At 37.1% G+C, this 24,092-nt stretch overlaps 3 protein-coding genes and 2 long non-coding RNA genes across 8 annotated transcripts in view; 2 read left to right on the forward strand and 3 right to left on the reverse strand.

The window, feature by feature from the left end:
- Positions 1 to 3,879, forward strand: part of LOC108880723 (uncharacterized) — a 13,665-nt gene extending 9,786 nt beyond the window's left edge. The window contains exon 3 of the long non-coding RNA XR_007814629.1: positions 3,035 to 3,879. This is a non-coding gene — a long non-coding RNA (uncharacterized LOC108880723). The remainder of the gene's footprint in view (positions 1 to 3,034) is intronic.
- Positions 2,683 to 9,687, reverse strand: LOC108887360 (uncharacterized). 3 transcript variants are annotated; one of them, XR_001961599.2, is made up of 6 exons: positions 8,305 to 8,442; positions 6,670 to 8,219; positions 5,793 to 5,856; positions 5,159 to 5,237; positions 4,218 to 4,279; positions 2,683 to 3,061 (listed from the first exon to the last, which is right to left on the reverse strand). It is a non-coding gene; the product is annotated as an uncharacterized LOC108887360 (long non-coding RNA). The 3 variants fall into 3 exon arrangements; XR_007814627.1 differs by lacking the exons at positions 6,670 to 8,219; positions 8,305 to 8,442 and adding an exon at positions 9,543 to 9,687; XR_007814628.1 differs by lacking the exon at positions 6,670 to 8,219 and having other exon boundaries at positions 8,305 to 8,435.
- Positions 8,542 to 14,683, forward strand: tapbpl (TAP binding protein like). Of its 2 annotated transcripts, none has more exons than XR_007814625.1 (8): positions 8,542 to 8,885; positions 9,594 to 9,806; positions 9,891 to 10,160; positions 10,259 to 10,459; positions 11,247 to 11,414; positions 11,496 to 11,596; positions 11,885 to 12,078; positions 12,340 to 12,480. XR_007814625.1 is itself a non-coding variant. In XM_018682747.2 (8 exons), exons 1-8 carry the CDS (start codon positions 8,834 to 8,836, stop codon positions 13,603 to 13,605), a joined length of 1,299 nt encoding a protein of 432 aa, XP_018538263.1. In that variant the 5' UTR covers positions 8,544 to 8,833; the 3' UTR covers positions 13,606 to 14,683. The 2 variants fall into 2 exon arrangements, 1 of the variants encoding a protein (XP_018538263.1); XM_018682747.2 differs by lacking the exon at positions 11,885 to 12,078 and adding an exon at positions 13,538 to 14,683 and having other exon boundaries at positions 8,544 to 8,885; positions 12,340 to 12,565.
- Positions 14,682 to 20,742, reverse strand: vamp1b (vesicle associated membrane protein 1b). The gene is made up of 5 exons (XM_018682752.2): positions 19,571 to 20,742; positions 18,303 to 18,450; positions 17,747 to 17,905; positions 17,159 to 17,210; positions 14,682 to 16,720 (listed from the first exon to the last, which is right to left on the reverse strand). Coding segments are annotated over exons 1-5 (378 nt in total). The 5' UTR covers positions 19,573 to 20,742; the 3' UTR covers positions 14,682 to 16,703.
- A 699-nt stretch (positions 20,743 to 21,441) lies between these two features.
- Positions 21,442 to 23,831, reverse strand: mrpl51 (mitochondrial ribosomal protein L51). Its single transcript, XM_018682751.2, has 4 exons — positions 23,646 to 23,831; positions 23,357 to 23,459; positions 22,482 to 22,589; positions 21,442 to 21,924 (listed from the first exon to the last, which is right to left on the reverse strand). The coding sequence occupies exons 2-4, from the start codon at positions 23,445 to 23,447 to the stop codon at positions 21,728 to 21,730; spliced, it is 396 nt and encodes a 131-aa protein (XP_018538267.1). The 5' UTR covers positions 23,448 to 23,459; positions 23,646 to 23,831; the 3' UTR covers positions 21,442 to 21,727.
- Between the last annotated feature and the right edge of the window lie 261 nt (positions 23,832 to 24,092).

The raw sequence follows: 24,092 nt of genomic DNA on the forward strand, positions 1-24,092 counted from the left end.
TATGGCGTTAAAAATACTCAAAAATGTCATAGTATAGTTATGAGTGTCAAAAAACTGTCATAGTATAGTATGATGTCAAAAATACTCAAAAAATGTCATAGTATAGTATGATGTCAAAAATACTCAAAAAATGTCATAGTATAGTAAGTCGATGTCAAAAATACTCAAAAAATGTCATAGTATAGTATGATGTCAAAAATACTCAAAAAATGTCATATAGTATAGTATGATGTCAAAAATACTCAAAAAATGTCATAGTATAGTTTGGTGTCAAAAAACTGTCATAGTATAGTATGATGTCAAAAATACTCAAAAAATGTCATAGTATAGTATGATGTCAAAAATACTCAAAAAATGTCATAGTATAGTATGATGCGTCAAAAATACTCAAAAAAATGTCATAGTATAGTATGATGTCAAAAATACTCAAAAAATGTCATAGTATAGTATGGCGTCAAAAATACTCAAAAAATGTCATAGTATAGTATGATGTCAAAAAATACTCGAAAAATGTCATAGTATAGTAAGGCGTTAAAAAATGTCATAGTATAGTAAGGCGTTAAAATTACTCAAAAAATGTCATAGTATAGTATGATGTCAAAAATACTCAAAAAATGTCATAGTATAGTATGGCGTCAAAAATACTCAAAAAATGTCATAGTATAGTAAGGTGTTAAAAATACTCAAAAAATGTCATAGTATAGTATGGCGTTAAAAATACTCAAAAAAATGTCATAGTATAGTAAGGCGTCAAAAATACTCAAAAAATGTCATAGTATAGTATGGCGTCAAAAAATGTCATAGTATAGTATGATGTCAAAAATACTCAAAAAATGTCATAGTATAGTATGATGTCAAAAATACTCAAAAAATGTTATAGTATAGTATGATGTCAAAAATACTCAAAAAATGTCATAGTATAGTAAGGCGTTAAAATTACTCAAAAAATGTCATAGTATAGTAAGGCGTTAAAAAATACTCAAAAACTGTCATAGTATAGTATGGCGTCTAAAACTGTCATAGTATAGTATGATTTCAAAAATACTCAAAAAATGTCATAGTATAGTATGGCGTCAAAAATACTCAAAAAAATGTCATAGTATAGTATGATGTCAAAAATACTCAAAAAATGTCATAGTATAGTATGATGTCAAAAATACTCAAAAAATGTTATAGTATAGTATGATGTCAAAAATACTCAAAAAATGTCATAGTATAGTATGGCGTCAAAAAATGTCATAGTATAGTATGATGTCAAAAATACTCAAAAAATGTTATAGTATAGTATGATGTCAAAAATACTCAAAAAATGTCATAGTATAGTAAGGCGTTTAAATTACTCAAAAAATGTCATAGTATAGTTTGGTGTCAAAAACTGTCATAGTATAGTATGATGTCAAAAATACTCAAAAAATGTCATAGTATAGTATGATGTCAAAAATACTCAAAAAATGTCATAGTATAGTAAGGCGTTAAAAATACTCAAAAAATGTCATAGTATAGTATGATGTCAAAAACTGTCATAGTATAGTATGATGTCAAAAATACTCAAAAAATGTCATAGTATAGTATGGCGTCAAAAATACTCAAAAAATGTCATAGTATAGTATGACGTCAAAAACTGTCATAGTATAGTATGGTGTCAAAAACTGTCATAGTATAGTATGATGTCAAAAATACTCAAAAAATGTCATAGTATAGTATGATGTCAAAAATACTCAAAAAATGTTATAGTATAGTATGATGTCAAAAATACTCAAAAAATGTCATAGTATAGTATGGCGTTAAAAATACTCAAAAAATGTCATAGTATAGTAAGGCGTCAAAAATACTCAAAAAATGTTATAGTATAGTATGATGTCAAAAATACTCAAAAAATGTCATAGTATAGTTTGGTGTCAAAAACTGTCATAGTATAGTATGATGTCAAAAATACTCAAAAAATGTCATAGTATAGTATGATGTCAAAAATACTCAAAAAATGTCATAGTATAGTATGGCGTCAAAAATACTCAAAAAATGTCATAGTATAGTATGGCGTCAAAAATACTCAAAAAATGTCATAGTATAGTAAGGCGTTAAAAATACTCAAAAAATGTCATAGTATAGTAAGGCGTTAAAAAATGTCATAGTATAGTAAGGTGTTAAAAATACTCAAAAAATGTCATAATATAGTATGATGTCAAAAACTGTCATAGTATAGTATGGTGTCAAAAAATGTCATAGTATAGTAAGGTGTTAAAAATACTCAAAAAATGTCATAGTATAGTAAGGTGTTAAAAATACTCAAAAAATGTCATAATATAGTATGATGTCAAAAACTGTCATAGTATAGTATGGTGTCAAAAAATGTCATAGTATAGTAAGGTGTTAAAAATACTCAAAAACTGTCATAGTATAGTATGGTGTCAAAAAATGTCATAGTATAGTAAGGCGTCAAAAATACTCAAAAAATGTCATAGTATAGTATGGCGTCTAAAACTGTCATAGTATAGTATGATTTCAAAAATACTCAAAAAATGTCATAGTATAGTATGATGTCAAAAATACTCAAAAAATGTCATAGTATAGTATGATGTCAAAAATACTCAAAAAATGTCATAGTATAGTATGATGTCAAAAACTGTCGAAGAATATTAAAAACCGTGGCATCTGGTTAAAAATATTCACTTTCACACAATATGAAATGTGTTCAGAAGTATTTATTTGAGTAAGATAATCCTTTATCAGTTCCACAACAGGGAAATTCAGTGTTGCAACAGCAAAAACAGAAAAGGGCATTATAAAACAAGATAATATATAAAAATACTGTTCATATTGTGTATAATTAACAGAACTATGTACAAAGTTATAGATTGGATTGGAGTACTGATATTGCACTGTTTGTCGTTTCATTTTGGTATTTTGCTATTTCAAACACAAAATCTAAGTCAACTCACAAACATTCTGTATCTCTGTGGAGAAGAAAATTTGTCACAAAATACTTTGATTTACTGATCAGTTTCTGTGATGTAACGTGTTCTTGTCTCTGCAGGAGGAGAAGACGACAGCAGCTGAAGACCTGAAGTGGACAAAAGAAACAAAAGTCGAAAGTGTTAATTAGATAAAAGACCTCCACCATCCAACTGCTGTAAACAGTACTGGTTTCCTGTTGTTCAAGTGAAACACTTTTTTCTCTACCATCTATAATGTAGTCATGGGCACATTTTCCAAAGACTAATATGTCTTTTTTAAACACCTGTGAGAGCAGTCAACAGCTTATGATACTATTATTTAATAAATAATTAGTAGACATGTTCATCTTTTGGAAAATGTGCTCATAACTACATTAACCCTAACAAGCTCTAGCAAGTGTTTCTGTCATTATCTTTGCTGTGGTAAATATTGTCTGGAATAAAATCAAGTGTCTTCCTAAACTTTTGAGTTGTTTTTGTCTATTTTGAGACTGATGTACAAATCATTTTATTGCTTTTTATTGTAAGAAAACGTTGTGGTTTTCCACTCATTGTTCAGACATATTTTTAAGTGTTAGGGTTAGGGTAGGGTTATGGTTAGGGTTAGTTTCATATTTTTAAAACAAAACTCTTAGTTTTAATTAAAGATTTTACAGGCTTTATACTTGTTTTTTTTTAAAGACTTATTGTTTAAGGTTTTGTACTTAATTTTTTATGAATTTGATACTTGTGATACATATTTTTTTAAGGTTCTAAATTTATTTTTCCAGGTTTCATGCTCAATTCTTGGACCCATTTTAAAGGATTTTAATATATATGTATTTTAACACTGAGTATTTAAAGGTTTTAACCCTATTTATCAAACCAGATTTTTAAATGTTTTATCCTTATTTTTTAGACCTATTTATTTAATGTTTTAATTGTATTTGGAAAGGTTTTCTACTTAGTTTTTAGACGTTTTTTGAAGGCTTTACAATTAATATTCAAAGCTTTTCAGTTTATTTCTTAAAAATTTTATACATAATTTTTTAAACCTATTTATTAAAAGGGTTTCTATTCAATTCTAAAGTTTTATATTTTTTGTTTTATTTGTATGTATTTTGTTATACATTTCTTAAGACGTATTTTTTGCAGCTACACTGTTGAAAAATACTCATTAAAACTGATAAGTTGCAGCAGCTTTAATTTGTTGCTATTTGTTCCAGACAAACTGCAGCTGAGATAATGACAGAGTCAGACTGAAAAAAATAAACTATCACTGACCTTCTGGAAATGTCTTCACGTCTGTCTCTTCTCTGTGTGCTTTAATGGTTGAAGTTTGAATCCTGTGGAGAAAAATGCAACAAACATTAATATGAAGATGTGACTTTTAACACATCAAAATAAAAACTGTGTTTCTGGGTATTGAACTTCAAACTGTCAAAAGAGAGAGAAGGACTAACTGGTTCTTGACTAATCAGAACTAGTCCAAGAGTTCAGTTTGCTTTCTACACAAAGAAGAAACTGCTCTGACTGGAGAACTGATTCCACCTGATCCTGATATTCACACAACAGCAGTGGATGGAAATGTTTTTCTCCAAAGTCAGTCAAAATTTGAACTAAACTTGGAGCCAAAATGAAGCAAAATGATTTCTCGTGTGACACTGAACTGAATAAGTTCTTCACAATTTTATGATTTACTGTACTAATGAGAAAGAGACAGAGAGAGAGAGAGGGAAATAATGAGACACTGGGAGAAAGAGGGGGGAAGGGAGTCAGTAAAGTCAGCAAAGGCCCAATTATTGGTTGGTTCTAACGATTATCTTGCCAGATTCTCCTGGATCAATAAATATTAAACATGTTCTTATTTACGGTTGAAAATCCTGCATGTGGTGAGTACACCAGGGAAAACCTGAGCACCTACTCTGTGGAGTGTCACGTGGAACAATCCACAGAGTCAGCCAATCAGGAAGCAAGCTGACTGAAGACAGAAAAGCACAACAAACAAGAGACATCATCGTCCGCCATGTTTGAGAGTCCAGACTCTGATTGTTGGTCGTGAATCTGTTAGTGTGTGGTGTGCTGTGTTGGTCTTCTTATTGTAAATCACACACACTTTTTGTGACAAATCAAACTATTTAGACTTCAGATCAATTATTGGAGATTTATAATTTAATGTCAGTGCTCTGTGTTGGACAGTTTATGTAAAGCTGTTTGTGAATTACCTGGAGGCCTCAGTCCTGGTTTCAAAGAACTTCTTCATTGTAGGAAGACTCTCTGTGATGATGGACAAAGTGGTGACACCTGGAGGAAATAAAAAGAGAAACATACAAAGGAAAATGATCAATACACTATGATATATTCCTCATCAACAGCTTAACATTTTCCAACAACGTTACAGGCGTGTCTTAAGAAATGGGCTGTTTACTGTCACATATGACAAGAAAAGGCATCATATCTTTAAGAATCACTAACAATAAATATTTGGGAAAAAATTAAGTAAAATGATTACCTTAAATCTCAATATTAATTACTAATATTACAACTAATCACTGAAGGAATAATGTATATTACTGTGAACTGCATAATAAAAACTTTCACTTAAGTACATTTTTGAAAGCAGGGTTGTAACTTTTGGTATTTTTAAATATACTTCAATCCAGAGGCAGAAAATTAACTGACAACTATTTTTAGTTTTTTTTTATTATAATAACTAGTACTATTTTCTGACAATTAACAAACATGATTAATCAGTTATTATAGTCACTACATTAAATATCAAGGATTTAGACAGTAACACTGTTACTAATAGCTAATCAACACATTTTTTCAGACTGGGTAAATCTTTAGGACACATACCTGTTTGGTTTGTAAGGTGAGAGCTGGTGTTTCTGTCCAGGCTGCAGCAGCTGAATGGATAAACCTGGAAAACACAAGTACAACACTTGAAAAACAAATAACCTAAATAATAAAGAATAGTTCACCTTTAAAACTTGAACAGTGCAGAAGAATACAACACTGAAAACAAAATACTAGAACCTTGGCAATCACAGGTTGAGTTTTGAGGTAAACAAATTAATTGTTAATTGTTACTAGAGTATAACTTTATTGATCTCAGAGAGAATTAAAAAAAAAATTAATAAAAAATTCTACCAGTTATTCCAGGTCATACATTGTGACCTACTCTTGAGGCTTAAAACTTGTGGAGGACCACAGAGTTTAAATCTAGTTTTCAAGCTTGTACTTAACTTAAAACTGGGCACAGTAAAGTCTCAAGTCACCACAAACAAATTTTTAATCAATAATATACACAACAGGGGATCAATGGATGACTATGGACAGATTACTACCACAAAAGCTACAAAGACAATCAAACGACAAAGAGACAAAAAACGGAGTTGCAAAATGATCACAATGAGATGCTTAGTTGCCACACTGAAACACAATGGCCAGGAATAAACACAAAACTAAAAAGACACAATATGATGCGTAACAACACCAAAGAAGCTGATAAGTAGATGTACAAAGCCAGCTAGAGACGCAAAATGATGCAATACCACCACAGATAGATACAGAACGATCACATCGACATGATAATCCGCCATTCATTGGCTTAAAATGACCAAGCTGGAGCACAAAAACACCACACAAATAAAAACGTCAGCAAAAAGGAAAAACAGCCCCTCATTTGAAGATAAGGCTAATGCTAACGCTAGCCGCTAACTGTTTAACTTACCTACGCGCCGCAGGTTCGTTCAGCGTCCAGTCTCACTCGTGTTTGACAAAAAACAACTCCAGGGTTTATTTTAACATCCAGACCTCTTCATTAACGACACTAAAGCAGCTCCAGAGTTTGTTTTAGCATCCAGACCTCTTCGGTAACAACGTTTCCCCACAGTACTAGCAAACAAGAGCAACGGTTCAACGAGGTTTAAATCCGTTTGCTTACTTCGTTTCTCCGCCTCTCTGCGCTCCTCCCTGAAAGTTGTGGCCAATGACAAGAGACGTCGTGACCAGTGACGACATACGTACATACCTAACATTGGCAGACAGACGCTGATTGGCCGTCGAAGACTGTACGGTCTATGGTAAAGACGGAGAGAGAGTTTAGATGTATTTGGCGGACAGACGTGGGCCAGACGCATAATCAGTGCACGAAATCTGAAAGTGAACACTTTATTTGTGACTGTTTTCTGACAAAGTGGACAAAAAACTGTCCCCTTTAATATATATGTATACTGTAGTCAATTACAGCAGCTTTATTGCTCCTGATAGTTGGTTAAAGAGTCTCAAATATACTTTATACTCGATTTATTTAACAATCCTTCAGTGGATGATCAGTATTCCCGGGAACTTTAGGTGGAGGTACTGCAGGTCCCTCTTCATCACCGCGACCAGCTCCATGATCTTCTACATGACGAGGATTTACCACACAAAGACAGTTACAGCATTTAATTAGGAAATAAATGTGAACGGATGACAGGTTTAATGAACGTAAGTCACCATAGACTGTATATGAAAGGATAAGACACTGCACAGAAAACATAATTTAAATTTCACGAATTTAAAATACCCCGAAGAAAACTGGTGGGAGTTATGAAAAATCGCCTACAGTGTCAGTTAATAAAAAATACCTTTGACAAATGACTGATAAATGCAACGCTAAACCACAAAATCAAAATATACTGTGTGTAAATGAAGGCTCAGTTTTACCTTTAATTTTACACATCACACAGCGTCTGCTGCGCGTAGAGTGCCAGATTTCAGTGAGGAGAGGCAACACAACACAGTCAAGTTTAACGGTAAGGCCTGGAGGAAGCGGCGAAGCACCATCAAATTCGTCGTAGCGAGACAATTAACAGTAATTAACAAAAATAAAAAGTAAATAAATCATATATATATATATATATATATATATATATCTATATTTGTTCACCGGACAGGGGAACAGCCTACTGACTCTTCTCCCAGCGCCTAAGGCCTCTATATATATATATATATATATATATATATATGACTAACTTTCAATTTTGTAAATAAAGTAAGTAAATGGCTATGGTTAAGGTCAAAATTAGGCCAAAAAAGGCCTGACAAAGTGCAATCCACTTCTCAAGGTTGGGGGTTGGATACATAGCTAATAACGCAATTCCATGGAGAAAACACTGTCATAGGCAAAAGTGCCCTCCACAAAATGTGTAAAATACTCCCCCAGAAAATTGCTGCTGTAGCATGATGTGCCTTCACGTTTCTGACTGGCCCCTCATATGTGCCTGCCTAGAACCGGTCCTGCAAGCAATTATCAATACACTGTAAAATGTGCCAAATGACATTTTAGCTGAATGACATTAACCCTCTGAAAACTATGACTTACCTATTGGACTGTAGCTTTATCTTCACCATACAGCAATGAGACGTATCAATCTTCTGACTCAGCAAGAAAGCAAACTGACTAAATTCCAAATCCTGAATAAATACAGATAAATCTTAATTTCCCAGATTTATATTGGTCTAAATCTGAAAAAGGTGATTTCTGTGTTCATGGTGACGTATGACTCGGTCCCTGCTGCTCTGTGATTGGACGATCCCTCCTGCTCTCTTTCACTTTCACTCCTTCAACTGCTGCGTAACGTGTGTGTCCCCGAGACACAGCCGCCGTACCTCAAGACTTACTATTAGATCAGTTCATATTCGTTGCTATCCAGCTATTGTACATTATCAATGGGATGAAAGAAAGATGAAAAAAAACTCAGTCTGTAGCGACGCAACGAGCTGCTGCTGCTAGTCGTTGAAATCAAAAGCGAAAGTGGTGGGGGTGCGTTTGCGTTCTCAGCTGTTTCACTTCAATTTGTACTTACTCGCCTTAAACTCATAAAAAAAAAAAAACTCTGAATCCAGACTCCATGATGATGATTGCAGTCATTTTGTTTGGATACTTCTTGACGTGCGTTTGTGGTAAGAGTATTCATCTTGGCATATTGATGCTGGAGGCAGACGTGCCGTTAAACTGACCTTAATTTTATTGTCAAGCTCAGTAATGATTATTTACGGAAGTGTCCATTCAGAATCCTGATAGAGCTTATTTTACAATGTGTAAATTTCTGGGAAGTTTTCTGAAAAGAACCATGTAATTGGCACTGTTTATATTTGAAATAGAAGCAGTTCATTTATACTTCCAGTTAATTGATCCAAATGAACTGCTAGAGTGTTTTAGTCTGTGTAGAGCAGGTCAGCTGAACATGCAAAATTGGAAAAGTTGTCTAAAGACAAGGTTAAAATTAAGCATGTAATTTTAAAATAATAATTTAATGATTAACAACTGTTTACTTAGGTTTAAATAGAACTTATATTCCTCTGGAAGTCAGCACCTGTATTTATACTCAATACAACTAACTAAACAAACTAAAATATCTAATATTACACACAAATTTATTAGGCAATAATAACCCTTTAAATTTAAGTTTTCACTTACTTCACTTTAATACTAGTCAACTAGTATGAGTTTACCTGATCATGTAAACAATGGTGACTTCCACAGTAAATTGAAGGTGAACTTGCACCATGTTACCGTAAAAACTGAAATGTATCTATTATTCATGAAGATAAGCTAACCTTTATAAGGAGTCTTGAGAAGTCTTTATCTATCTGCTCCTTGTTTCTCAGCTGATGGAGTTGCAGATGTGGTACTGTCCTGTGCCCTGGTGGAGGAGGGAGTTGGACTGGGTGGAATGGGAGGTGGAGCTGCCTTCACACGGACTCCAGCCACTCTTGTCTTCAGAGATGTTGCAGTAGCTCCTGACGAATCACTTGAAACGCTCACTCCATTTGTCCCACCCTCAGTCCCTGATCCAGACCTCATCCTGTTTGAGGCCAAAGGTTGTCCCTGCTTTATCCACGTGTAAAGTTTGTAGTAATGTAAACAACCTGTGCTGAACATCTCCTGTCATTCCCCTGTGGCAGTGTCATCAGTCGAGATCCCCAATGCAGACGTGTTGCTCCATGCGGACTGCAATGAGCAGGAGGTGATGTGTGAAATAAGCCGTTACTCTCCTCGTGGGTCAGAGGAAAGTTCAGATCCAGCCTATTTCATGGCATCGATTAGTGTGGATGGAGTTGATTTCAGCACTTCACTGATTCTGCAGACTGTGACGGTGGAGAAGGAGCACTCGACCCTGATACAAAACAAATTAGGTCTGCCTCTCAGCCAGTCGGGTACACTGCTGACTGAGGGTGAGATGCAGAGTTTAATATCCTGTTTCATCTTTTCCATTCTTTGTTTTGGAAGTTACATCTTTCTCATTGCTTTGTCTCTGCTTTTTGTCCCCCAGTGATATTCCTGGTGTTTTCCCACATAAAGTCTGTATCTGTGCCACTGAGAGGCGATGTCCTCCTCAACTGTGGTTTCAGGCAACATGCAGTACCCTTATCGCAGGAAGTAAACATTGAATGGCGACTGCAGCACAGAGGAAAGGGGCAGAAAGTGATTGAGATGAAGACAAGGCTGGATGCTGCAGAAGACGACACAGTGGGTGAGTGCTGTAGTTGTGAACAAGTGTGCGTAGCCTCTACAGTTGTAACCAGGATCTTTGGAGGTGGGGATTTCTTCTAGTGGCTTGAGGGTGACAGCACTGATGAGGATGGCACAGTACTGCAAGTTGACTTAATGACTAACTGTAAAAATGCTAATTTCTAGTGAGGTTTTTAAGACACCTTTTGGCAAATTTAATAAGTTGCTGTTTCATATCACAAATGCCTTTGACATTAAAGAAGCTATTTGTAAGTTTTGCTAATGCTACATAGCCAATGTTACAGCCTACACACAATATTTGGGATACGCAAACATGTTAACTATTGATGTGAAAGTCTGTTTATGTATCAAAAATAAGAAAAAAAACACTTAATATTGTGTCGTTTTGCAAATTTGCATGATATTGTATCATGAAAACCACAATACCTACCACATGAAGAGGTAACTGAGGCAAATATACATTAGTGAAAGTTACAGACATGTTACATTGATATGATGATGTGCTTTTATGATCATCATAATTATAATGTCTAGCGTGATGTCTTCAAGACAGTCATCTACTTTATCAATTAATTTTCATCACATTATAAATTTGCATTAAAATTCAAATATTTAATTTGGTGGATTGTTTTGTTAGACCACAATTTCTAAGGCTGATTATAACACTTAATGAGCCACAACTAAATGTCAGAAAACTGCACAAGACATACAAATGGAGAGGATGTGAAGAGGAAGTGGACCTTGAGTTGAGATTTTTTGTCATTTCTGGTCTTGTTTTCTGTTTTCAGTGCATGAAGAAAGGAGAGGCTCAAGCATGGATGCCGCCCAGGTTGTTCGTGAGGGTAACGCCTCTGTGACTCTGAACAAGCTGAAGGTTTCAGATGTAGGGACCTATATCTGTACAGTCAGTTTAGGTCTTTTCCATGCCCAGCAAGTCATTCAACTCCATATTATTCGTAAGTGTTACACTTACCTCTTACATCAGAAACATCCACAGCATGCCTTTCAATTCTTCCTCTGTTTCTTTTTGTTTTCAGAACCGCCGAATGTTTCACTCTCACAGGAGAAGTTTGTTTTGACAAAATCACCACAGACATTGAGCTGTCACTGCAGTAAATACTACCCACTGGACGCTCAGGTCTGTAACTATGTATAATGTAGCTGATTATGAGTGCAGCTTTATACATTATCTTTTTCTACCATTGAAGATCTAAGCAAGACACAAAATTTCAGGAAACTTTTTCGATGGTATCACAGAGTGGATCATAAAAGTAGAGGGAGCAAACATATAAACCTATGTGAGGGTGGACCAGTCTGTAGCTTTTACAGGACTCTGTGGCAGAAATGGAATATAATCTGCATGAGTATGTTTTAATGAGTGTATAATCACCTAAAACCAATTATGGTTGTGTTTTTGTTCACTTAGAATGAGTCATTTATATCTACATCAGGAGTGGTTCCTCTTCCGTGGAGTCAGCTATGTTGCACCACCATGTTTCTACAGTAGCCCAGAACATACAAACCGAACCAAACAGTGGCTCTATATCCTCTCTATTTCACGTTTTCACCTAACAGCCACCGTGGACTCTCCAACGTGGAGTCTATGCTGGAGTGGAATGGGTGAGGGGATGGGTATTCATTTGGTTGCAGTTTGTGTTCTCACCACCAGATGCCACTAAATCTTACACACTGGTCCTTTAAGCTTAATGATTTGATAAGGGATTTATTGGGTTTATTTGATTTTGACCAAAATAAACTATTCATTTGCATTTGTTCTTCAGTATTCTATTTTTTTATGTGCGCATGGCATGCTAACCCAGAGAAGAAACACTGGTGCACTAGTTTACAGGTCATAACTGTCTGCTCTCTTCTCCCTTTCAGATGGAGTGGTTATCGCTCTCTCCTACAGATACTGAGCCTGTGGTCTTTCCAGATCAGGGCTCTCTGTCCAGTCATCGGCAGCATGGCGATGGGACTTTCTCTCTGTCATCTCACCTCACTGTGCCCCCCAGTGTCTCTCCAGGCACCAAAATCATCTGCATAGTGTCTCACCGAGCCCTGGATGCTCCTCTCTATATGAGCATAGTGGTAGAAAGTCCAGAAACAGGTAATTATGTACAGCTGTGCACAACATCCCCACCCTTTGGAAGAAATCAGTAATTACACCTGTATAAAAAAAAATCCTGTCCTAAGGTAAACAGCGATTTTAGGCCTATTGTTATAAACAGCATCACACTCCTCACCTTGAAGATCCAAAGGCTTAGACACACCTACTGTTTGTTGTCTGCCTCACATGGTCACTTAGAAAATGAAGCATATTAAGGTAAATCCCCTTATTTTGAAATGGGAGTTTTCTCCTCATTCCTCTTCACACTGTACACAAATGACTACAAGAATCCATCCTGAAAACTATATTATCACACTCTCAGATGATACAGCCATCTTTGGCTTATTGCACAGAAACAGCAGTCTTACTACTCTGGTGGTTATCCACAATGTATCCATTGCTCAGTTTTGCTCTTGTTGCTCTTAGTACCTCAGGATAGATATTGAAATACACTCAGCTGAAGGATCTATGTGGAAAAGTCTTTGCTCTAGAGGATGTATTTTTTACATAGACTCAGCATCTACGGGGTTGAGCAGAGGTTCATGTTACTATTTTACCCTGCAGTATTAGAGCGATCACAGGATCATTGTTAGTTATCAGAGAGGCACAGTGTTTGATCCAACTCACCACCCAGAGTTCCAGCTTTTACCTTCTGGTAGGTGATACAAGGTTCTCAAGAGCAGGCTGAACAGCTATAAACATTTATTCCTGCCCATGACCATTAAGCTTCTCAACATTAACATAAGGCAGATATTTGTTGGGTGGGTTGTGCAATATGTTGCCATTATTAGAAGGGTGTATGTTTATATGTGTATAACAAACTGTTATGTGTATACTGTGTATGTTTTTTTCTTCTATTCATTCTCTTTTAAGAGTGCTGATTTGCATTACATACTGTGTTCTGCAATTTGAATCACTTGATGTCAGCTCTGCCTACAAACCCTTAACTGTTCTGTGTCTTTCACTCTACAGATTCCTATTGGTGGTTTCTGGGTTTCCTGATCATCACTGTACTTTTCTTCTACCAGGTTATGAGATAAGTCAGTAGGAGATTTTACTGTGGATCATCTTGACTTGAAATTGAGCCCAGAGAGGCTTTATTTGTGTCATTTGTGAGACAAGTTATGACTGATTTCATAAAAAGTCGTCACTGGTTCTTTTAACTCCTCTAGACTTCAACTGAACAGGAGTATTGTTGGCAGTGGTTTACTCATGCTGAATTTCAGTAAGCAAGTTTAAAGATGGCATTTTTGTGAACTGCAAAAATATTAAAGGCACTTGCCATAAAATCTTCCACATAAATTCCAAAATATACTTGCCAGCAAGAAAACAGTTTTTTTCTCCACACATAAATTTCCCACTGCTATATTATTATTATTATTATTATTGTTATTAATAATAATAATAATAATAATAATAATAATAATAATATATTTTGGTGTCTGATAAGCTTGTGAAATGCTGTGTTTGATGTCAGCTCATTACAGGACCTAAGTTTCTTTTTTACCTTCTGAACTTTGCATATAGTAAAAGCTCCACAAGAAGAGCTGCTTTAAGTGAATACAACTTAAGTGACTTGTTTTATAGTATAGGCAATAACAGAGTGTGCAATAAGGCATGGTACTGTGGGTCTGGTTCTAACTGTATTAAGTTATTCAGGTCTTCAACTGTTGAATTATTTGTACCATTTAAAATCCTACTGTATGCCCTGAGATGTATTTTGGCTTCTTTGTTCTTCTAACCAGTATAAAAAATTGGACCATGGGCTTTTTTCTTGTTTCTTATTTTTTTCTGTCTTGTTCTTGTATTTTTACTGTGAATGTATTAATGCTGCAGACCAGAAGTGATTGGATATTTTCTGTCAGAGCTCACACTGTGACCTGTCCATTCATGACTTGGTTTAAATCCTTCAAAAAAGTCTTTATTTGTTGTACTGTTCCCATTTGTCTCTCACTGGTACTATTTTACTTGTATGCTTGTATCCTTGGTTTATTATGGCTCTTTGTTTTTTGTGTGATAATGATATTGTTACTGTTTTTAATTTTCTTGATTTTATGAGCCAAAGGGTTAGTCTTTTATAAAACTTCAATCAAGAAAATATAACAAAGGTCAAAGGTTCTATTGATGATTTCTTTATTGGCATCAGCAAAAGTGATAAGCATGCATTTGTTTTTCGCAAATCCAGTTGCATCTCTTACTGCGTTTTCAGGTTGTAAATCACACATGTTCTCATGTCTCATGTGGTAATTACCCAATAATATTGTTGCACAATATCACCAGATAATTGTGGCTAACTGCTACAATTATGCATAAATGCACTTTTCACATAAGGTTGTTTATATTTTATCAACTCTCATAATCAGTCCACAGAGAGGAAAATTAGCTTTTCCTTTAAATCCAGCAATCCCCTCAAAAAAACCTGCTAGAATGAACACATTTTCAGGAACATAGTCTGACAAATGTGTACTATGGTTCTACTTGTATAATACTACATGTATTTAACAGTTTGCTATAGTAGCAGTTGTTTGCAGTCTCTGAATATTATTTTTCTCTCAAAAGCAAGTGAATTTAAAATTTGGCAGACTGTTGAGCATCATTGCATTGCATAAGCAGTAATTATCAGATCAGAAAGACAATATACATAGGTCCTTTAAACCACTAACAAAAGAAAATGTACAATCGGCAGTTAGATTCAGAAATGGCAGATACACAGGTCACACAAATAGGCAAAACTATGGACACCGTTTGCCATGCAAGTTAGAAACAAACACCTCATTTTGGCCATTACTGTTCTGCAGGTGAAGGTTGAGTCTATTTTTATGTGAGTGAGGGGGGTGGTGGGAGGGTCAGGTGGCTCTGGGTTTCCAAATCAAGTAATTTCTTCCATTTTCCTGCTTTTCTAGAGATCGGGTCAACTTAAACAACAATCAGACACTTTGTCAGTACAACTCTCAAAACAAGTGGATGTTTGTACTGTTTGAAATGTGACACTACACATTCATCTGTCTATGGCTGAGACTCTGTCCAAGTCAGAGTTGGGAGACCTTCCTCTGGGTCGGAGCGGTCAGTTCATGTATACAGTAGATTGTCTGTTAGTGGCTGCTTGTCTGTTTGCCTTGCTGTGCATATTATTATGACACTAAGCATAGCACTACGACTATGCCACCACCTGTGGTACAAAAACCCCAGTACAAATGAAGCATAGTTATAGAACTACTTTAACAATAATTGCTTATCAGTCCAGAACTAAATTTCACTTATCTATACAGAAAAAATGCTTCCTCCCTTTCCCTGAATCGCTCCTTCCTTTCCTTAAACTCTCACAGTCTCTCTCCCTATTACACATTTCTCTGTTCTTGTCTTCACTGAACATTGCAGAAATAAGAGGCTAAGTGAGAGAAAGTTAGGCAGGAAAGGAAAAGAAAAAGTTACTAATAAAAGCCTATCAGCTAAACTTGGAAAAAGCTATTAGCTACAATGCTTTGGATCACAAATACACACACGCACATACAACAAAAATGATCATAACCTTAATCTAACATGACCTTGTATTAGTAAGCAGCAATGATGGTAGCAGTGGTGGGAGATGGGGTGTGTTAGTTTGGCATGTCAGTATCAATTTACAAATGTAGGACTCTCAAAAAAGGTAATAGGAACAAGCTTTGGTGTATCAGGGATAGAAAGGACTGCAAACTTTTTGTTCAATCTCCCTGCACACACTCACCATCTGTACATTGTACATTTCCCCCGTAGCTCAGTTCAGTGGGCTTAGCCCTGTGTGTTCCCGTGTCACAAGGATTTTCTCTCTCCCTCCTTCCCTTTCTTTCCTCCTCTTTCCACTCCGCCTGCTGCGACCCTCAATAATACATGAGGTGCAGAGACAGGAGAGAGTGAGTGAGACTTCACGCCAAAACACTGGAAGAAAGCGATAAGAATGAAGGGAAAGGGGGACAAAGAAAGCAGAGACACGTCTATAAACACTGCTGTCATGTTTAAGTGCAAGATGGTTTGATGGAAGACTGTGTGAAGAGAGGGAGGAGAAGACGGATAAAAGGGGGAGGAGTGGCGCTTGTTTTTTTTTCTCTTCCCTCTCATATTATTTCTCAAGTCCATATCCATCTGCATTGATGGGCTGAGCTTAGTAGAAGAAGTACACTGCGAAAGAAGGAGAGAGGAAGTCGTTAGTCTAATGCATCTGGAAATATGTCACTACAAATAAAACAGAACACGCTGACTTCTTTCTCGTGTTGTATTTACAAGTTTGTTTAAAATTAACACATTGATATAATATCAATAATTTACTATAATAAGAGCTCATGAATAATCGACAATCAGACCAGAAGTAGGCAGGTCAGATGTGGGCCTGAAGAAATTGAAAATAATATGCTGGTGCTGTCTTGCCAGCTCCTTCATCTCTGTATCTTATTTTTAAGATTAACACCACTAATACAGCAACACTAATATACTGGCATATTGATGGTATGAAGTCCTGATGAAAATAATGTTATCTATTAATAAAAACCTATATATCAACCTGTCTGTCAACCAATAAATATTTGAATCAGGATCAAGATGAAACTATCCTCTACTTACAGAATATTATTCCAACCACAATGACTCCAATGATGCCCATCATGATCATCATCTGAAAAAAGAAGACAAAGACATTTACTATAATGGTACATCCCTGTATAAAGGAATCTATGGTAAGATGTACTATAAGTATTTATTGTTTTCGGTGCTTGCAAACAGAAAAACCTGAACAACAAAACAATTAAGACACTTGAGATTTGCTGGGCTTTAGTTATGTAATCTCTTGTGTGTTTCTGAGTCTGTCGTGAAAACTCTACAATAACACATTTCTTTTTCCCCTTTTCCCTGAAGCATCTGTTCAGTCCTCCGCAGCAGTTCATTAACAGATTAGTGTGTGTAGAGCAGGATGACGGCATCTCCAGAACAGACACTGTGTGTTTGCCTCAACGCACTTTAACCTGAATAGCATTTTGATGGTTTAAAAGAACTGAGGATTCACACTTAATTTGGACCCTCCATTAGCTCCACAATATGCTCATTCTATATCTCAATGCACTGCACCACATACTAAGAGCCATATTGTTAATACATTATGAGTCTCTTTCAGTGACAATAGTCTGTTTAATGGACCCACGCTAATGTGCCCACCTTGCAGTTCTTCCACCAGTACTTGTTCTTTAGCTTGGCTGCGCAGCTTTCAAACTGGGAGGCTCCAGCTTGGAGAGCGTCCGCTCTGTCATCCAGCTCTGAGAGCTTCTGGTCCCTTTCCAAAACCTTGTCCACATTCACCCGCATGATATCCACCACCTAGTCCAAAGTGGTGAGGATGAGAAAGCATTTGGCAGTGGTGTGGAGGGGAGATGAAAGGAATGACAAGCATAGTTAAAGGAGAGCAACACAGGGGATGGGGCGTTTTCTGAAGATATACATCATAAATATGAATAAATAAGCAGGCCTAGTCGCAATCCATTTGCAAATTGCAGCAGAGGCCATTATGTATTAAGACCAGACCTTGCCAGAGACCAGTAAGAGCAACAACAACACATTTTTACATGTTTGTTTATCTCAGGCCCAGTATGAGCACTAAGTATATAAAATAAGTTCCAGATGTTTCACCATTAAGCCATTGATGAGGTACTGATGCATTGCATCTAATTGCATCTAATTCTGGCCCAGGATCTTAGTTTGGCCCGGTCCAGCTCACCTCCTCAACTTGGGCCTGTGTCTGCTGTAGCCTGCGGTTACTGGTGGTGTTGGGTGGGGCTGCAGGTTGGCCGGCTGGGGCTCCATCTGCACCGGGAGCTCCTGGGGCACCGGGGGCTCCAGCTGGGGGGGCGGCATCTGGGGCAGACCTGAGAAAAAGCACGAGGAGGAGGAAGAAGCGAAAACATTAATACTATGCATTTGATATTCTAATAACATGTTTACACTCCACTTAATGATGAGGAGCAAAAAAAAGGCTTTGCATGAAAACATATCATCTGAGGGAGAAAATGAAAATTTGGCAATTACAGAGGAGCAATAAGGCCAGAGTGGGGAAATCTAAAACAGAGCAAAAGAGAAAAACTGTATGTGCAGAGGAAAGCATTGGTGTAGGGTGAGGAGGCGATAAATAAGATGTGAAGGGCGGAGGAAAAGAAGAACGACTGAGCAGGTGAGAGTGAAGAATGGGGTAGGATTAAATAGAGGATGCAAAGGGAAGAAAGAAATATAGGACACAGATGGGAAGCAAGAAATAGAAAGTCTGGCCTGAGAAGATGCTGGGTGTAAGAAAATGAATAATGGGAGATAATATTTTAGTGAAGAGAAAGAGAAAGAGAGGGGAGAAGATATTGTAATGGACCACAGAGAGATGGGTTAGACAGAAAAAAATGTGAGGCTGCAAAGTGATGTGCAGAAAAGAGGAAAGGGTTAATCCAGCGGGTGTGTGTGTGGGGGGGGCAATGGGTACAGGAGGTGTACAACTGAGCAAGCAAGCTCCTCTGGAGAGCAGCCACTGACTCAGCTGCAGGACAGTTTCATGCAAGTCATTTTGTCACTACTGGAAGACTAAAATTGAAAATAAGGAACAAATATGTCCCCATCTGTTGACATTAATGTTCCTTAACATTAAGCAGAGAATGACTCCGAAGTCCCTCAAACCCTCTGATCCAAAATATAATCTATACTAAACTCTTTTTTTTTTAAATCTACGGTGTAAAATCATCTAAAAAAAAACTACATTTAACTCAGTCTAACGCTGTAGAGTGAACGCGTACATACATAATTTAGTGATGCTCTGACGGAAATTTTTTACTTGCGTCAGCGAAATTTGTCAAGCTGAAAGAAATCAGTTCAGTTACTAACCCCACCACTGGAAAACATACAGAGAAATGAACAGATTTGAATATATATTTATCCCGTCCCACGCAATAGCTATTCTATATAGTTATTGTGGAAAGAGCGCAGCAGAAAAGCCGCATTAATACTCACATCTTCTATGCAGCTGTTTGAACTGACTCACGGGCAGCGGAGGAGGGGTGACGGGCTGTGAGGCAGGAGAGGGAGGGTCTGAAGTACAACACGGGAGGAGAAAAAAAACAGCAAGATCACGGAAAAAAAGAGACGTAAATTTCTGGACACTGGTCCAAACGAAAGTCCAATTTTTCAATTAGTAAAGTGATTAAAGTGCCGCGCTGACAGTAAACAGAGGCGGGGGGTCTTGGCGCAGTGGAGCCGATCTTCTAGCGATGCATTTATACTGCAAGTCGTCAGCAAAGTACCGCAATACTGACACACGTAAGACGGGTCGGCTGATAATTCACTGTGCGACCGAGTCGGAGAGCCTGAAGTGAAGAGGAGAGCGACGCGAGCTCAAGAGAAAAGTACTATAATCCATTCAAGAGAAATCCGGAGATGTTTAGATTCCCGCAGGGCTGCATCCAGCTCCTCCAAGTGATGCTGAGTCCTTATAGAGCTGCTCCTGGATGCTGAGACGCAGCACTGATTGGCTGGCTGTTGAGTTGCCTCTTCTAAAAGCCACTGGCAAATGCGTGCAATTTAAAAAATGAAGGGAAAAAGTCCAGTCATGAAAATTATGTTGGATTTCTTTCACCTCCTCCTCTCTCTCGCTCTCTCTCTCTCTCTTTCTGCGCGGATGGAGGTGGGTTTTGTGGGAAGTGCGGGAGTTTTCGGCCGTGGAAAGTGTTATGGCACTGTAGGCTACTGCAATAATGCGTCTATCCTCCTGCCTTCTCCACTTGGACTCGTAACGACAGTGCGGTACCCCCCCTCCCCTCTCCTCCCTCCCCCTTCTCTCTCCGTTCACACTTTGCAGTACTGCAGCTCTCTGTCGGATGGGGCGGCAGGACGACACTGCGGTACAGTGAATGCCTACAGAGTGTTGACTCGACTGTTTCCTCCGTGGCCTGGGATTCTCCCAATTCCCTCCTCCTCCTCCTGCTCTTGTATCACATTTCCCTTTGCAATCGCTCGTTTAATTCCCGGTGGAGCCTACAACCTCTGCTCTGTTTCCATTTTGATTCGCAACTCGAAATATCTTAGAGAAGTGAGAGGAGTCAAGTCAGTCATTGAAAACTAGTAAAAGTCTCAGGACAAAATGGCCAGTGAAGGACAGAAATACATCGCAGATACACTATATGGCCAAAAGTATATGGACACCACTGTCGACATAATTGTATGTATGTCTGTCTCTGGAGCTTTTTTAGTCTGGGCCCATTAACCCAGTTTGAGGAAAGCCTTAATGTACAGTGTACAATGATACTTTAGACCAATGCTCCCTAAACCTTTTGTCTACTCACATCTCCAACTGTTAAACTGTGTTTTCTTCTTACATTATTTCTTATTTGTATAGATTTTAGAGGCCTAGAGAACTATAACTATCCAGTATTTCAACAAAAAATTAACTTGACCTCTTTTCTATCATTAATCATCTCGCGTTTTTTACTCTCCATATTATTTAATCGTAACAACCGCTCAGAGGTCCAGACTCCAGACTCTTTTAGACAGTAATCTTTCAATGTTGTGTTTGTGTTCTTTCAATATAACAATGCCCTTGTGCACTGAAAGAAATGGTTGTCAGAGGTTGGTGAATGGGCTGTTGCAGCTGAATGGGAACAAATCTCTGTAACCAACATCTACAGTCTTGTTGAAATTCTTCCAAAAAGACTGGAGGCTGTGACAGCGACATATTAGTACCTGTACTTACTTTGTACAGTACTTGGCCTTGCAGAGGAAAATATCAATAAACACATCAATTAATGCTTTGAAAATGGTCTTACCGACTTTAGACCAAACTCAAGAATTAACCCTTATACTGACTTTTAAATGAAATGTTAACAAAATCACAGTTTAAATTTTAATGGATTCTAAGGGAGTTTACATTGGCTAGAATGAATGAAACAAGGCTTAATTTCCTGTATATCATGTATTTTGTGTTACAGGAATGTTATGGTGGACAAAGACAATCAATAAATGCTGATCTGAAACAAACATATCAGTTATCTTCATGTGTAAATAACTTAGAAAAATGGCAATATACAGCACAGCGTCAGCATGAAACCACACCACTCAGCTCCAGCAGTTTTTACTGGCTTGTCTGATGTAGGTGCCAGTGCGGTTTCTTTGACATTAGCGATGTTTGCCATAGCGGTTGAAATGTCTGTAGAGGAAACGGATCCTCTTCTCCAAGTTGTGTCTGTCCAGAGTCGTCATTCTGTTTCCCACCATCTTCTTCTTTCTAATTAGACGCAGCAGTTCAATGCCTTTGAACCCCTTCAACCAGCAGGGGGCCACAATAAGGTCTTTGGGATGAGCTTTAAAATCTCCTGCAGACACAAATTGGAGGAGACCAGTTTCACAAGTGTATGTGTGAGAGGAAGAGGAGAGAAAGCATGTGAAAGTGTGGGAAATTGCTCAGTTGGTGAAGAGTTGGGAACTGGGATAAAGATCAAACCTCAGCAAAGCTCCACCTGAGCCAGGATGTTAAAAATGGTCTTGCATTTATTTGCCCATATTAAAGTTAACACAATTTGTCTTTGCAAACTGTCTCCTGAGGACTTGCTCTGCAGTTGTTGAGAATATAGTAAGACTGCAGACACACTTTCTCTAGTCAGCCTTTTTGTGGAAAAATGATGACTAGTAACTCAAAACATGACCTAACACAGGACTTTGGTTTTCTTTCTTTGGTTCTTCTTATACTAACTCAGTTAAATAACCATATGAGAAACATATTTGAATCCCCCACTGCAGAGTACATCCCAAAAGTTTTATATCAGGCTGAAACAGTCGATTTGAAGCTATCTTCATTCAACAAAACAAATGTAAACAAATAGTAGCTTAACTTGTACAGTCTAATAAACTTTGACTGGTTCAGGGCACTTACCTAATATGCCTATGTTATCATAAACACCAAACATGCTCCTCTTCTCAGTCCACCTGTCCACCTTCTTCAGTGGAGGGATGGCATGCATCCTGATCTGACAGCATGTACCTGAAGACAACACATTGTTTCAAGTCAGTACAGAGTATTTTTTGCGCATTTATTGCTTCTACAATCAGTAAATTAAATGAAATTTAATGTGAATCATCGATCCACATTAAATTAATCATAGATAATTTCTCAATACGATCAATTGTTTGGGCAATACACTGTACTAAGCAAAAATGCCAAATATTTACTGGTGTCTGCTTCTCAAATGAAAGGATTTACAGCTTTTCACTGTAAATTGAAAAGGTTTGTGTTTTAAACTGTTGACAAGATTAAAACAAACAAACAAACAAACAAATATGAAAACATTAACTTGGGGTTGAGGAAATTGTAACAGGCATTTAAATGATTCATCAAGTAAATGGAAAAATTAAACAACGAAAAAAATAAAATAAAATAAAATAATTTAGCCTTACTAACTATGTTAAACCACGTCAAGCACATTTAAGCAAAGATTAAATCAGTGTATTCAAACCATTTTGACACGATAAAAACACGATAGTTATGAATATTGTCATAGACATGTACAAGTTGTAGAAGTTCTTCTAAGAAGTTATTTTCCTTCCAAACTAAAAACCTAAAGAGGAAAGAAAAAAAAATGTACTTGACTTCTTTTCTATCCATTAATCATCTCGCGACCCCTCATATTTACTCTTACTTACTCTTTCTAACTTAAATGCAGGACTTTTTAAAATGTAGTATCGGTGCTTACTCTCACCACTGAAAAAAGCATGCCCTGTAAACATAAGTAACAAAGTAACAGTGCTCACCAGTAGAAATGGTCCTGGCTGAATTCAGCAGAGTCCCAGCAGACTGACAGAAGGACGCTCCAGCTCTCAGCAAACCTCCAAGCACAGACATGTTCGACGTTTCCTACGATAAGATATGGGCAAATAATATATAAACAGTATACTCGGATAAATGAAACTAGTCATTCGACGCTTATTAACGACGTTTTAGACGAGCTAGCTGGTCTGTTTCTCTATAACTTCACATTGACCCTTAGCTTTAGCTTTAGCGTTAGCTAGCACATGACATCAGTCAGTATTATGAACATACCTGTATCCACACCGATCAGCAGCCTTATTACAGTTGAGTCTTTTTATTATTTTAACAACTGAACATAAACTGAAGCCTCATGCAGAGATGCAACGCTTTAAATTGAATGTTATTGTGTGTTCAACATGCTGCTTGCGGCCGCCTCCATCTTCCTCTGTGTCCCACAATGCACTGCACCGGTACCGTATTGTCGGTAGAGCAGCGCAAAAACAATCGTTTGACGGTTTTTGATGATTTTTACTACATCTTTCACCCAGTAGAGGGAGGTGGCGGTACCAGAGCAATAAATACATCAAATACACAGGCACGCCGAGATAAAAACTAATGCAGTCTAATACAATAGTCCAGCAATAAACCATACAACAAACAAACCTATGCACGATGCAGATTATAATGTTTTTATTGAAATACGTGTGATGTTGATTCAACTTTGTGGTCATTTGGAGG

The sequence above is a fragment of the Lates calcarifer genome, linkage group LG15 (genome assembly GCF_001640805.2).
Source record: "Lates calcarifer isolate ASB-BC8 linkage group LG15, TLL_Latcal_v3, whole genome shotgun sequence".
NCBI classification, from domain to species: Eukaryota; Metazoa; Chordata; class Actinopteri; family Centropomidae; genus Lates; species Lates calcarifer.

What these genes read in the sequence shown, in the direction of transcription:
- tapbpl (XM_018682747.2), top strand. Translation starts at nt 8,834, where the DNA reads ATGATGATGATTGCAGTCATTTTGTTTGGATACTTCTTGACGTGCGTT. An exon ending in ACTACCCACTGGACGCTCAG is followed by an intron (nt 11,597 to 12,339) that starts GTCTGTAACTAT and finishes TCTCCCTTTCAG; the next exon opens with ATGGAGTGGTTATCGCTCTC. An exon ending in GGTAGAAAGTCCAGAAACAG is followed by an intron (nt 12,566 to 13,537) that starts GTAATTATGTAC and finishes TTCACTCTACAG; the next exon opens with ATTCCTATTGGTGGTTTCTG.
- vamp1b (XM_018682752.2), bottom strand. An exon ending in CACAGGCCCAAGTTGAGGAG is followed by an intron (nt 17,906 to 18,302) that starts GTGAGCTGGACC and finishes ACTTTGGACTAG; the next exon opens with GTGGTGGATATCATGCGGGT. An exon ending in ACTGGTGGAAGAACTGCAAG is followed by an intron (nt 17,211 to 17,746) that starts GTGGGCACATTA and finishes TTCTTTTTTCAG; the next exon opens with ATGATGATCATGATGGGCAT.
- mrpl51 (XM_018682751.2), bottom strand. Translation starts at nt 23,447, where the DNA reads ATGTCTGTGCTTGGAGGTTTGCTGAGAGCTGGAGCGTCCTTCTGTCAG. An exon ending in AGCCAGGACCATTTCTACTG is followed by an intron (nt 22,590 to 23,356) that starts GTGAGCACTGTT and finishes TGTTGTCTTCAG; the next exon opens with GTACATGCTGTCAGATCAGG. An exon ending in TGATAACATAGGCATATTAG is followed by an intron (nt 21,925 to 22,481) that starts GTAAGTGCCCTG and finishes TTGTGTCTGCAG; the next exon opens with GAGATTTTAAAGCTCATCCC.